The following is a 14899-nucleotide window of genomic DNA, read 5'->3' as shown; positions in this document are numbered from 1 at the left end:
ATTATCCATTTCAACTTAAAGCTTAAAGTGTACTTATTAGTGTCACAAGTATTCTTCTATTAACACTGCAATGAAGTTACTGTGAAAATCCCTTAGTCGCCACACTCTGGCACCTGTTCAGGTACAGTGAGGGAAAATTTAGCATGGCCACCAATGCACCGAACCAGCACATCTTTCAGACTGTGGGAGGAAACTGGAGCACCCAGAGGAAACCCACGCAGACACAAGGAGAATGTGCAGACTCTGCACAAACAGTGATCCAAGCCAGGAACTGAACCTGGGTCCCTGGCACTGTGAGGCAGCCATTCTAACCACTGTGCCATCATGCTGCCCTTCGATGATAGAGATTTATGAAGGTCCAAGTTCAATCTGAAATAATTATTGAGAATAATAATAAAAGAGGCATAATATAACCACTGTGCCACCATACTGGGCAGGAGGAACTAATACAACTGCTTTCAATAACGATTTTGATTGTTTTCAATCCTGAGAAAATAAAATCAAACTGGAATAATGCTCAGTGCAATCTGTATCAAGTTATTTGGCTCTGACAGATGCTATCAAGTTTTCCCATTCACTTTTCTTCTTAAGACCTGCAGTTGCTCCTGGGATATATTTCATTGGATTCTCCACGTGAATCCTGAGTGTGGCCTCATCCCAGGAACACCTTTGTTTGTGTTTGTTTCAGCGTAAGAAATTCATTCAGCCTGACCAGTCTTGCGACGAAGGAAAGCAGACAGATTTGGCCCAGTCTTGTGTTTCCTTCCACTTTAATATTTTCAAACCCATTTGGAGTTGTTTTTTTTTCAAATTGCCGTGGTTAGATTTAAATAACCTTGTGGTTCGTGAGTAAAGGTTGTGCCTTTAGGCGCTAGTTGGTCAGTTAAAAGATGTGGTGCGCATGAAAAGTCAGGATTATAAAAAGTTAATCTGTAATATCATTTAAATCAAAGGAGAAAACGCTGGAAAATCTCAGAACGTCTGGCAGCATCTGTGAGGACAGAAAAGAGCTGAACTCGCAACTCCAGATGACCCTTTGTCAAAGCTTTGATGAAGAGTCATCTGGACTTGAAACGTCAGTCCTGTTCTCTCCTTGCTGATGTTGCCAGACTGGCTGAGATTTTCCAGTATTTTCTCTTGTGGTTTCAGATTACCCGCAATAATTTGCTTTTATCATTTAAGTCAATGCTGAAGAACCACGATTAGACTTCCTGGCTAAGAAACTAAGAAGTCCCATTTTTCTTTAGAGGTTATCAAAGAGAAATTTCAAAGACTCACGTGCGTTGAAAGCAAAGCAATATTTTCACACACTGCCACTTGTTATCAAACATCAAACGAGATTGCATTCACTTTGATCAAAAAAAATTAATTTTTCTTTTGGCTTTTTATGTGTCCTAAATTATACATTGAAAATCAGTCAACCAATGGGTAATGATATTTGATTCGAGGACAAGAATGTATCTGAGCTCATGAGGAATTTACTGTGAAAGTGCAAATTGAAGCAAGTCTAGGCATCGATACTGGGACTATTATTGTGTTACATTCTGAGCGTATCCTTTCTAATGGCATCGCAAAAGAAGTTACACAGAAGATGGTACAGGGGTAGAGTTTCCAGTTTGGGATCTGGATCCAGTTCTGAGGAGATTTTTTCCCCCCTAAATGTCTGCTGAAACTTATTTGCATATCAAGAATATAAAATCTGCCATCAACCCAGCAGAATCAGGCCTTAAGCTACATTCCTTGATATTATTTTTGCAATGGTAATTTGGTGCCATTAGATCGATGCTGCTCGGAATGAATTTATCACCAAAATAACTCAAAATGAAATTGTAGTCAGCTTCTGATTAAATGAAATCATTATGCACATACAGCAGCTTTTAAAATGGACCCATTAGTGCCTTTGCACCCAAATTAAAGGTGCAATTTTAGGTACCTTCTTGAAAACCCGCAGATGAGCACAGGTAGTGAAAATTTAAGTTGGGGGCAAGGCTGATTTTGTTGAATTGGGTTGGCTTTTTCTTTGCGATATTTTATGAGCTAGCATAAAATATCACAGAATCTCAATTTGTGTTGGATGTAATTTGCAACGGAAACCCTTTCCCCTGTTCACCTGCACTCAGAGAAAAACAACACAATCGAATTTCTGTTTCCGTGCTGTAATGTTCTATGGTCCTATAGGTGCAGGTCAGTGGGACTAGGCAGAAAAATGTCCCAAAAAGGGCCAAAAGGCCTGTTTCTGTGCTGTAATGTTCTATGGTTCTAATGAAATCTCCAGTCTGCCACCTTCCTACTTTTACAAAGCTCCTCCATGTAATTATTTATTTTTTAAACTCCCAGTGAGTCACTAAACTCCTCACTATTGTGACTGTCTACAAAATTCAAGACAGCAATTACTTGTTTCTTCCCCGCTCCCCGCCCCACCTCTCCCTTCTATTCCAACTCTTTGGCACCCAATAGGAATCCACTAATACATGGTTTCCCTGGTGGCATTACTAATGTAGGTATGATTGCTGGAAATGCTGTTTGACTTTCTGCTAAGTGGAGGAGTCTTTGCCTTTTGTCGCCCGAGAAGACACAAAGAGCTAAGCGTTGAGAGGAAGTCCTGCCTGAAGTTTGCAGAGACCAGGTTGTACAGGATCGGGTTGACAGTTGAGCTGACGTAGAAGAGGACATTGGTCACCATGTAGAAGTAATGATAGAAATCGTAGAGAAAACTGGAAGAAGTAATAAGAGTGATTAGGAATACAAAAGGCAGCAAAACTAATCACAAGCATAGATTAAGAAATAAAAAATAACACGACATGCTGGGGATATTCAGCAGAGCCATCGACGTTGATTGAGGATATACCATCCAGCATTTTCATAGAATCACAGAATCCCTACAGTGCAGAAGGAGGCCACTTGGCCCATCGAGTCTGCACCGACAACAATCCCACCCAGCCCCTATCCCCGCAACCCCACATTTTACTCTGCTGATCTCCCTGACACTAAGGAGCTATAATCCACATCTTTGCACTCAGGGGGGAGTACTCGAAGGAAACCCAAGCAGACACAGGGACAACGTGAAAACTCTATACGGATAATAACCTGTGGCCGGAATTGAATCTGGGTCCCTGGCGCTGTGAGGCAGTAATGCTAACTACTATGCCACCATGTCGCCCATTTTGTGGATGCAAGAATCACTCTTATTGAGAGAGTTCCTGAAATATATGATAACATTTATTTATTAGTGGCACAAGTTGACTTACATTAACACTGCAATGAAGTTACTATGAAAATCCCCAAGTCGCCACACTCCCGCGCCTGTTTAGATACACTGAGGGAGAATTTAGCATAGCCAATGCAGCTAACCAGCATGTCTTTCGGACTGTGGGAAGAAACCGGAGCAAACCCACACAGACGAGGGGAGAATGCGTAGACTCCACACACACAGTAACCCAAGCCAGAAATTGAACCCAGGTCCCTAGCGCTGTGAGGCAGCACTGCTAACCACGGTACAGCTGTGCCATTTTAAGTGTGCTGGCTCTTTTCTCAAAGCTTAACTCCTGCGTAAAGTGACTAACCTCAGTTTAACAGTATGGAGTAGAAAATATCAGTGAAATTTCCTCATGGTCCTTAAGAGACTCAAAATATAGCAGGATTCCCATTTGTTATAAGTCAACCCAGAAAAATGATATATAGTGTCACATCAGAGCATTTGATGACCTCTGCTTGCTACTGGAACCAAGATTCCTACATTTATCCAAATATCCACTGGCTTCCCCATAGAATTTATTGATGTGCATGAACTAAGATGTGATACTTTATTATCTGTAGTGCTTGTCTTTAAATTACCAGACTAACATCAGTACTGGACAAGCTGAAATTTCCTACAAGGAAATATTCAGAAGGCCCAAGCCATTGGCCTGAATTTTCCATCTGTTGGTGTACGCATTTGGCGGGACTGGAAGCAGGAGCAAAACACACCTCCGACCGGGGATGGCCTCAGAACATGATTTCACAATGGTCGGCCAATTCATGGGCATCCGACACACTGGAAAAGGCTGAGTGCTACCGTGTAGGGCAGGAAGAGGGTGAGTGCTAAGGGAGGGTGCAGCCTGGCACAGTGGTTAGCACTGCTGCCTCACAGCATCAGGGATACAGTTTGATTCCCGGTTTGGGTCACTGTCTGTGTGGAGTTTGCACGTTCTCTCTGTGTTTGCATGGGTTTTGTCCAGTTTCCTCTTACAGATGTGTGGGTTAGGTAGCCTGGCCATGCTAAATTGCCCCTTAGTGTCAGGGGGACTAGCCAGGTTAAGTGCTTGGGGTTATGGGGATAGGGCCTGGGTGGGATTGTGGTCAGTTCAGACTTGATGAGCCGAATGGCCTCCTCCTGCAGTGTAAGATTCTATGATTTCTAATCTACTCCCTCAGGGGGACAGCTGCTGAGGAGCTGGCTGAGGGAGCAGCAGATCTGTCAAAAATCAATCGCGATGGAACAACTATGCAAAGGGTATCTAGGAGACACATTTGAGCACAAACCCGGACACTTTTTAAAATTTTATTTCAGCCCTGACACTTCATCCCGCCTTGGATTGGGGTTGAAGATAAAGCATAAAAGGCTGCCTGGCCATTTGGCCCACCCGCCAGCCCTATAAGCAGATGGATCCAATTGGTCCTTATTGGAATAAATTGCCTGCCTGATTGTAGGTGGGCATTAATTGGTTGGCCAGCGTGCAATCGTGTTCTGGGGCTGACCCCGGTCGGAAGTGTGTTTTGCTCCCACTTCCAGTCCTGCCGAGTGCACACACCCAACAGATGGAAAGTTCAGACCAGTTGCATGGGCCTTCTGGGTATTTACTTGTAGGAGATTTCAACTTGTCCAGTACTGAATGTCACGTGGCTTGGCAACCAAGATATTTATTGAGTGCGTGTGACATTGGGATGTGCGCCCAATGTCTTACTGCGTGATTTCACATGCTTCCAGGTCATAGCCCGAACAATGGAGAATTCTGGCCATCGTCTAGACTATTTGCAACCTTGGTGTTTGATTTGATCCCGGGATGAGCTTCCAGCCATGCACCCATTCTAAAGCTCCAGTTTCTTCCCATAGTCCAAAGATGTGTGGGTTAGGTGGATTGGTCATGCTAAAATTGCCCCTGGGTGTCAGGGGGACTAGCGGGGTAAATTTGTGGAGTTCCAGGGATAGGGCTGGCTGGGATTATTGTCGGTGCAGGCCCGAAAGGCCCCCTTCTGCATCATAGTTGATTCTATGATTCTCTGATTACCAGGACTATTTCCAACTCCATAACGCTACCTGACTTTTCCCCTGTCTCACATCATCTGCTGTTGAAACCTGTATTTATTCCCCTGTTATCGTGACTATTTCAATGCACTCCTGGTCAGCGCCTCATAAGTAAACTTGATGTCATCCAGGACTCTGCTTCCTCTGCTCCAATTTGTCCTATTCACCCATGACCCCTGACGCCTGTTAGTTAAGCATTGTCTTGATTTTAAAATTCTCAACCTTGTTTTCAAATCCCGCCTGTGGCCTTGCCCCTCACTTTCTCGGGAATTTTCTTCAGCCTCTGTGCTCCTCTAATTCTGGCCTCTTGAGCATTCCAATTGCAAGTCTTTCACCAATGATGCCTTTAGCTCCCAAGGCCCTCTGAACTGGAATTCCCTCTCTAAATCTCTCCAGTTCTCTTCCTCTCTATTCCATCTTTAAGACACTCTTAAGACACACAGAGATGGCAAAGGGACGGCATGGTGGTACAATGGTTAGCACTGGTGCCTCACAGTGCCAGGGACCCAGGTTTGATTCCCGGCTTGGATCACTGTCTGTGTGCAGTTTGCACATTCTCCCCGTGTCTGCGCGGATTTCCTCCACGTGCTCCGGTTTCCTCCCACACTCCAAAGATGTGAGGGTTAGGTTGATTGGCCATGCTACATTGCCCCTTAGTATCAGGGTAACTACATAGGGTTATGGGGATAGGGCCAGGGTGGGATTGTTGTCGATAAATGTTCGATGGGCCGAATGGCCTTTTTCTGCAGTGTAGGTATTTTACGATTCTATTCTATCCTATGAAACAGCGGAGAATTTGGCTTCTCCCATTCTCCACCCACCCAGAAGATGCTTCACTTAGGAACAGCAGAAATTTAAGACCCAGCTTTGTTTATCGCACGTTACTTCTGAGTGATTGTGGGGCTGGAAATGTAGCCTCCAAAATTGCAGAATAATTCTGCATGCCCATGGATGAATGGTTTGACATTTAAATCTATTCTCATCTGAAACATTGGTATTTAAGGAAAAATGAGGTCAAAATATTCGTACGCTTTGATTCACATTAATCTGCAGGTTGGAAAATGCTAATCTCAGGCTGCAAATGGTTAGAAGTCATCAGAAAGATAAGGAAAATTATACAGTAAGATAAAGGCGAGGGAAACACTGACAGAAACTTTCACTGAAATTGAAAAATAAAACAAAATCAACAACAATGTTAAAGGAAAAATAAACACGATGCAGCAACTACAAGGATTTAAAGTTCACCTGCATATTTCCTAACAGTAAAACAGATGTACTAGATTACATATACAGAAAAAATTCCATCAGGAGGATCTTATGTATTCAAAAGAATGTGCGAATAGTTAACACATTGAAAGAAAATTAAAGTTAATTTATTTATTAGTCACAAGTATATTAACACTGCAATTAAGTTACTGTGAAATTCCTCTAGTTGTCACACCCCAGCATCTACTCGGGTCAATGCACCTAACCAGCACGTCGTTCAGACTGTGGGAGGAAACAGGAGCACTCGGAGAAAACCCATGCAGACATGGGGAGAATGTGCAAACTCCACCCAGACAATATCTCAAGCCGGAATCGAACCCAAGTTCCTGGCGCTGTGAGGCAGCAGTGCTAACCACTGGCCCATCATGCTGCCCACACAAGGTAAAACAGTATCCTTGCACAATCTGATACCGGCTTCAGTATTCCATCCCATTATACAACAACCTAATGTCCTTCAGGGAAGGAAATCTGCCATCCTTACCTGGTCTGGCCTACATGTGACTCCAGAGCCGCAGCAATGCGGTTGACTCTCAACTGCCTGCTGAAATGGCCGAACAAATCGTTCAGTTCAAGGGTAGTAGGAGTGGGCAACAATATGCTGGCCCAGCCCGTGACACCCATGTCCCATGAATGAATAAAAAAATGAATAAAACCACATAGCCCATTCAAATTCCAGCATTTTTTGTCCCCCAATTACAAAAGCGGAACATGATTAGTTATTTCCATGAGAAAAAATTATTTATCATAACTATGAGTGGAAGTAAAATGATGTGTCAATCTTGGAAGTCAACCATCAGACAGAGATTCAGATAAGATTTTCCACCTGTTAAATCGTGAAAAATTAAGATTCCCAATCTTATGCTCCAATAACTCACAGCTAACAGGTTATCCAGAATATTAACAAGTGTGCCTAATTGTGTGAATAAATATCGCTTTGAAATTTTGACGGAATGTCAGTGAGCCGTCTCAAAAGAGTTTACAGGATTTAGGACTCAGATCAACATGAGAATAACTTCAGTAATGTCAAAGAGACAATTCTGGCAGATACAACATACTTCACAAAAATCATTTCACTTGAATTCAGTCAAAGAGAGGACAGGGCCATTTGCTCAAAGCGAGCTCATCTCTTCAGCGTTCTAACTCGCCCAGTCAGGCATCAAATTGTATTTTGATCACTAAAGGTATACAATAACAAGAGTTTTCACTGTCATCTTTAACATAATAAAGCATTGCAAGACAGTTCACAGAAGCGTTATTGGATCTGGTAAGTGCTAAAGATTAGAATATATTTCCAGCTGGCAAATATTTTTTGGCAGGCACTGTGCGGATTTTTTGCTGTGGATCGTATTAACTAATAACCATCCACAAATGGCTTCATATAGGCTTCCTTCCTTTTTGTCATGCCTAAATCTCAAATAGGAAACGACTCTATGGTCCCCAGTTTCTGTGGTGTGGAGATGCCGGCGTTGGACTAGGGTGGGCACAGTAAGAAGCCTTACAATGCCAGGCTAAAGTCCAACAGGTTTATTTGGAATCACGAGCTTTTGGAGCGCTGCTCCTTCATCAGGTGACTCACCAAACAAACCTATTGGCCTTTAACCTGGTGTTGTGAGACTTCTTACTGTACCCAGTTTCTGAAAGGAGCTGAATTATATTATTTCATAACATACAGCATTTTCTGTAAGTACTTAAAATGAATTAAATTCAAGGCACCAAGCAAGGAGTTCTAAGTTTTGGAAAACTGAAGTTCGCAAATCAACGAATGACACAGATGATAGACTAAGTTATTAAGTCAATGCTGTGGGAATGACAGCATACTCAAACTCTGGAGAGGCTCGGAAAGTGCAATTCATGCCGGCGTGTTTCCGAGTTCCACCCTTCCAGCCCCCTCGCTGACAGAGTAGAGTAAAAGATGCCGCGGGATCCATGAAGCTCATTTTAATACATTAGCAAGAACTCTCTCCGGGACTTCCACCCTCACTGGATATTCTGCGGTGGCCGGCGTGACACTACGCTGGAGTCATTCACAACAGGTTCACCTGGACGTGAATCTGTCATGGGGAGGCTGCGATGGGGGTGGGCCCAGTGGGAGCCTCGTGGAAAGGTGTAGGGGTGGGGAGATTCATTCATATTTGGGCAGGGAGCTTTGCAGGAGCAGAGAATACCGGCAATGGGCTTTGGGGGTGGGGGTAGGGGTGGTTGTGTGTGCCAGCTTCGACTGTGGGCAGGAGGAGGAGCTGGTGATCGAGGGAATAGTGTGGGATGTGAAGGGGCCGATGCTTGGGGATGGGAGGGGAGGGTGATGATGATTGGGGTGGAGGGGTTGATGATCAAGGGGAGGGTAAGGGGCTGATGATCAGGCTGTGGGGGGAGAGAAGTGCCTACAATTGTAGGTCAGGAGGGAAGCCACTGAGATCTCTGTGGTGGGCTGGGGGTGGGATGGGGAGGGGAGGGGGTTATTCCTGTTATGGTTGGGGTGCTGGTCCCTACATGAAGGTACAAAATATGCCCCCTTTATTTCCTTTGGTAGTCAGTCAGGCTGGTTTTCAGACTGGAAATGACACTTTGCGATTTTTTTTGGTAAGATTCCTCCCCCACCAGCATTTTTTGCATTCATTGATTATGGTGAGAAGCAGTGTGTAAGGGTTTTAGTTTCTGAGCACAGCCTGATAACGCACCATTTTGCTGGCTATGTGTTGTGGTGATATTATAAGCACAATATTTCCTGCATCCACGTACATGAAACCATTTTGAAACTAAACCATCTTGTTTTTCTTGAAAATGAAACCAAAACACAGCTGAAATGATATGTGTGCAGTCAGTGCTTTGGGGTAGTGAACCGATCATTAGTCCAGTTGCATCGAATTGCAAAACACAGGAGGAGGCCATTTGGCCAAACATGCCTGTCCCAGCTCTTTGCTATGCAGTCTGCTACTGACTTGTTTCTAATTTAGAACATTGTGCTTTATGGATGAATATGAAGCTTGGGAAGTTGAACTCAATTTGCGTCAATAAACCCAACATAGAAACCACTGTAATTTTGTTCAGTCAGTTCATTCGTAAAGTGAGTAACGTCATTGAATCGTAGGATCCCTGCAGTGTGGAAAGAGGCCATTTGTCCATCAAGTCTACACTGACAATAATCCTCTCAGGCCCTATCCCCGTAACCCCATGTATTCACCCTGCTAATCTCCCTAACACTAAGGGCCACTTTAGCATGGGCAACCAACTTAACTCACACATCTTTTAGAGTGTGGGAGGAAGCTACAGCAGCCAGAGGAAACCCATTTAGACACAAAGAGAGCATGCAAACTCCACACAGTCACCCAAGGCTGGAATTGGACCTGGATCCTTGGCACTGTAAGGCAGTAATAACCTCTGTGCCACCATGCCGCGCTGTGTAACCCGTAGCCAAATACGTATATAAAACAAAATCTTTTGTTTTCTTTATTCAATATTAAAAAAGAAAATCATCAAATTAGAACTCTAGTCAATCGCGACACACTCACTCTGTCCAGAGATGTTTAGGGACATAACAGAACATAAGTCGCCGAATGTGGTAAGGAAGCCAGCAGACAACAAAGGCAATCACCACAGCTCCTGCAAAAAAAAAGACACAAACCTTTAACTCTTATCATAAATGTTATCTTACTGTGCTTTACTGGTGAATTGACTAAGTGTCCAGATCATCAACAACCTGTCCTGACCCCTCCATGCCGACACTATGGTTAAGAAAGCCCACCACTGCCTTTACTTCCTCAGGAGGCTAAGTAAGTTTGATGTGTCCTCTACAACTCTCACCAATATTTACAGATGCACCATTGGAAGTATCCTTTCTGGATGTATCACAGCTTGGTATGGCTCCTGCTCTGACCAAGACTGCAAGAAATTATAAAGAGTTATGAACATAGCCCAATCCACCATGCAAACCAGCCTCACATCCATTGACACTGTCTACACTTTTCACTACTTTGGGAAAGAGGCCAGCATAATCAAGGACCCCGCTCACCCCGGACATGCTCTTTTCCACCTTTTCCCGTTGGGAAAAAGGTGCAAAAGTCTGAGATCATAGACCAGCCAACTCAAGAACAGGTTCTTCCCTGTTGCCATCAGACTTTTGAATGGACCTACCTTATATTATGTTGCTGTAGCCAAACTGGCCATCTAAAATGGCGTTTTGTAAAGCACTCTGGGAAAATTGGGCAAGAAACTAAACCGACAGGCTGCAGGTTAAAGACAGAGACAAACAGGCTGCAACCCTGATGAGTGAATAAACAGGATATGGGTCATCTCCAGGATGAAAGGGACTTTACAGTCACACTGGCTTGTTTCATCTCCAGGATGAAAGAGACTTTCTGGTCACACTGGGTTGTGTACCAGACATAAGGGCACCGTGAACCCTTGTTTAGGAGGGAGGTATGTGACCTATGTGTCTCCAATACCTACAGACATGGCTGCTGGGGACACACTCAGAGATCAGTGTGGTAGCACCTGATTGGACTCTTATCGATCGGGGTGATCAAGTCCTGATTAATTGATTGGCAATGGCCAAAAAGGGGCATGAAACCAAATGAGGTATAAAGGGTACGACACAACCAGGAATCTCTCTCTCTCTGACCCCACGAACAAGCTACAACACAATGGTGAACATCGCCAGCAAGTGGAGAGCCACCACACCTGAGAAGGAAGGAAGAAAGACCAGAGACAGAGTACCAGACCAGACCAAAGGACCAGACTACGCAGACGACTACCAAGACTGACGCACAGATAAAGGCCAATATCTGCTTGGGTACTTGCCAGTCAGGCAAAGTTAAGTCAAGGTCTTGTATTGGACTTGAATTCTAGTATTTTCTGTAAGATAACTTATTGTTGGTCGGGTGGGTGATTATTGATTGTGTGGGTTTAAATAAATATTGTTTGTACTAATAAGACGTCTACTCAAAGTTATTTGTCCACCGTATAAGGGTTAAAACAGACTGTGCGGCAGGCAACATTGCTCTTTCTCTACACCCTAGCTACGACTGTAACACTATATTCAGCACCCTCTCCTTTCTTCTCCCCATGCACACTATGGGTAATATGCTTTGCCCGTATAGCGCACTAGAAACAATACCCGTCACGATATACCAATGGATGTGACAATAATAAATCAAAGCAAATTAATCTTCAGTGAGAAAATAAAGGAAATTGAGGAATTCTGCCACAATAAACATTCATTGTGAAAAGATATTGTCTGCTGATTCACACGAGTAACAATTTGTTACTCGTTATGAGTTGGTAATCCAGTCAACAACTTTAAGATGACATTGATAAGCATCACAGTCGAGCTAACATCATCGATGCAGAAGCTCAACTGTAAAGTCCTGGGTATAATTTTTCCTCCAGTATGGTAAGTAGATAAGTCCACTTTCAAGTTACTTTAACTCACAAACTTGCAAAATTTGAAGTTAGCTATTAAAATGTACGATATAAATTCAGACATGAGACAATTCTGCAAGAATCCCAAGCCCCTCACAACTGTGCTCAAATAAGTGATTTGCTAAACAGATGCTTGCCCAAGCTGTTTGCTTTCAGTGTGAGTCTCTTGAAAATGTGATGAATGCCCCAGGGTCTATGCAGACTTCTTCAGCCCCTCCAGATTGTAGGGAATCAGAAACTTTTTGAGATGGAACAGAAAACCTCTCAAGCATAATTATAGGGAAGGCAATGGCCGAGTGGTAGTATCATTAGTCTAATGATCCAGAAACTCAGCTAATGTTCTGGGGACACAGTTTGAATCCTGCCATGGCAGATGGGTGAAATTCGAATTCAATAAATCTGAATTACGAATCTGCTGATGACCGTGAAACCATTGTTGACTGTCGTAATCTGGTTCACGAATGTCCTTTAGGAAAGGAAATCTGCCATTCTTATCTGGTCTGGCCTATGTGTGGCTCCAGAGCCACAGCAATGTGGATGATTCTCAACTGCCCTCCAAGGGCAACTCGGGGTGGGCAATAAATGGTGACCAGCCAACGATGTCCATGTCCCATGAATGAATGAAAAAATCATGGAAGGTTAACCTTGGAATGCTGCATTGTGCAAACTCAATGACCCCATTAAATGAGTCAGAAAATTATGTATAAAGCATCCTTGGACCTGGATCATAATAAGACTGCAATGGATCAGTGGAAAGCGGTACTGTAAATTACTTACAACAAAGGCAAAGTACTACAGGCACCTGAAATCTGAAATAAATACAGAATTCTGGGACTACTCCAGAGCAGGAAGCATCTACAAAGGCAGAAACAGAGTTAAATTTCAGATAGAAATGTGCTGACTGTTTTACTAAGATGGTGAGCTTTTATTTATGTCTATGCTGCTAGACTGCATGTCTTGATAGGAGACTGTGACTGATTAAATGTTTAGCTTTAGCACTAGGGCAATAAAATTCCAAAATGTGTGTATTTAAAATTTAATTCGATTTGATTTGATTTATTATTGTCACCTGTATTAACATACAGTAAAAAGTATTGCTTCTTATGTGCTGTGCAGACAAAACATGCCATTCATAGAGAAGGAAATGGGAGAGTGCAGAATGTAGTGTTATAGTCATGGCTAAGGTTTAGAGAAAGATCAACAATGCAAGATAAGTCCATTCAACTGTCTGGCAGCAGCAGGGAAGAAGCTGTTCTTGAGTTGGTTGGTACATGACCACAGACTTTTGTATCTTTTTCCCGAAGGAAGGAGGTGGAAGAGAGAATGTTGTGGGTGCGTGGGATCCTTAATTATGGTGGCTGCTTTGCTGAGGCAGCAGGAAATATTGATAGAATCAATGGATGTGAGGTGAGTTTGCATGATGGATTGGGCTATATTCATGACCTTTTGTAGTCCTGTGTGGTCTTGGGCAGATCAGGAGCCATACCAAGTTGTGATACAACCAGAAAGAATGCTTTCTATGGTGCATCTCTAAAAACTGGGGAGAGTCAAAGCTGACATGCCAAATTTCCTTAGTCTTCTGAGAGAACAGAGGCGTTGGTAGGCTTCCTTAACTATAGTGTCAGCATGGGGGGACGATGACAGGTTGTTGGTGATCTGGACACTTAAAAACTTGAAGCTCTCGACTCTTTCTACTTCATCCCCATTGATGTTGACAGGGGCATGTCCTCCTTTACGCTTCCTGAAGACGATGTCAATCTCCTCCATTTCGTTGACATTGAGGGAGAGATTATTGTTGCCGCACCAGTTCACTTGATTCTCTTTGTCATTACTGTACTCTGTCTTGTTATTGTTTGAGATCCGATGTACTACGGTGGTATCGTCAGCAAACTTGAAAATCGAATTGGAGGGGAATTTGGCTGCAGTCACATGTGAATTCCCCCTGTTAGTAGATTCCATTTATGCATTGTTGTTCTTAGAAGCAGTCCATCTCTTCTAGTCAAGAATAAGAATTTTCAAGTGTTTTGGATCCCAATCTGCTGCCCAGGTCGGGTTTTTAGAGTTTAGAAGTTGAGGGTTGCACAATTTGGAACGCTTTGCGAGGTATTTAAGAATAGCAGAAGGGAATATCATTAACTGAGTAAATGCTGAAGGGTCAGTGAACAGAGATTTAGGCACTCAAGTACATAAACTATTGAAGCTAGGTTTAAAAATGATCAGGATGGCTATGGGATGCTTGGCTTCATCGTAGAATACAACAGAATGGAAATGTTACTGCACACAGAGCCATGGTCTGACTAATAGTACAATTTTAAAGCTGTTGCAAAGGCAGCGAGACATGTGGCCATTTGTGCACAAATCCTTGAAGGTGACAAGAGAGGTTAATAGAGTAGTTAATAAAGTGTATGGGGTCCTGAACTTTTAAATAGAGGCATAGGGGGACAATCTTATGAAAAGAATTCTGAGTTCAGAATGAACATGAGAACTGGAGTGTTTCTGATCCGTGTTTTGGGCAAATTGAAATCTGCGATCTTATGCAGTTAGAACAAATAACACCCCTTAAAGCCCATTTCTCACCAGAAGGGAGTCGGGCTTATATCACCAAAATGCTGACTGAGAGCAGCACAGGGCACCATTGTGCATGTGCAGGTCTACCGGTGAGGCCATCGTGTTTAGTCACCATTGCTGGGGACCAGCTATGATTCTCAACAGGGAGAACTTCTCCGGGCGAGACCACAGAGACAAGTGGACCCTGAAGATTGAGTCTCGGGCTCACTAATTCCATTTAAATAAACTTTTTATATCAATAATTTATTAAGTAATTATTAAATAATGTATTCAGCATCTGCAAATGGGTGTGAGGCTGATTACAGCAGATATCCGGTGCCAGTAAAATTGCGAGAGGCGAGAAATTGGGCGCGAACCTGATTT

General features: G+C 43.3%; 1 protein-coding gene across 1 annotated transcript in view; it reads right to left on the bottom strand.

Annotated features, from left to right (window-relative positions):
* Positions 1–2464: 2464 nt before the first annotated feature.
* The window catches only part of ntsr1 (neurotensin receptor 1 (high affinity)), a 52007-nt gene continuing 39572 nt past the window's right edge, over positions 2465–14899 (bottom strand). Inside the window, exons 3-4 of the mRNA XM_080204404.1 lie at positions 10060–10150; positions 2465–2714 (exon numbers count right to left, since the gene is read on the bottom strand). Of these exons, the coding sequence (XP_080060530.1) occupies positions 2465–2714; positions 10060–10150 (341 nt within the window). The remainder of the gene's footprint in view (positions 2715–10059; positions 10151–14899) is intronic.

This window comes from Carcharhinus amblyrhynchos, chromosome 16 (genome assembly GCF_965287045.1).
Source record: "Carcharhinus amblyrhynchos chromosome 16, sCarAmb.v2.hapA, whole genome shotgun sequence".
In the NCBI taxonomy this organism is placed as follows: Eukaryota; Metazoa; Chordata; class Chondrichthyes; order Carcharhiniformes; family Carcharhinidae; genus Carcharhinus; species Carcharhinus amblyrhynchos.
This window is presented reverse-complemented; position numbering and strand designations above follow the sequence as displayed.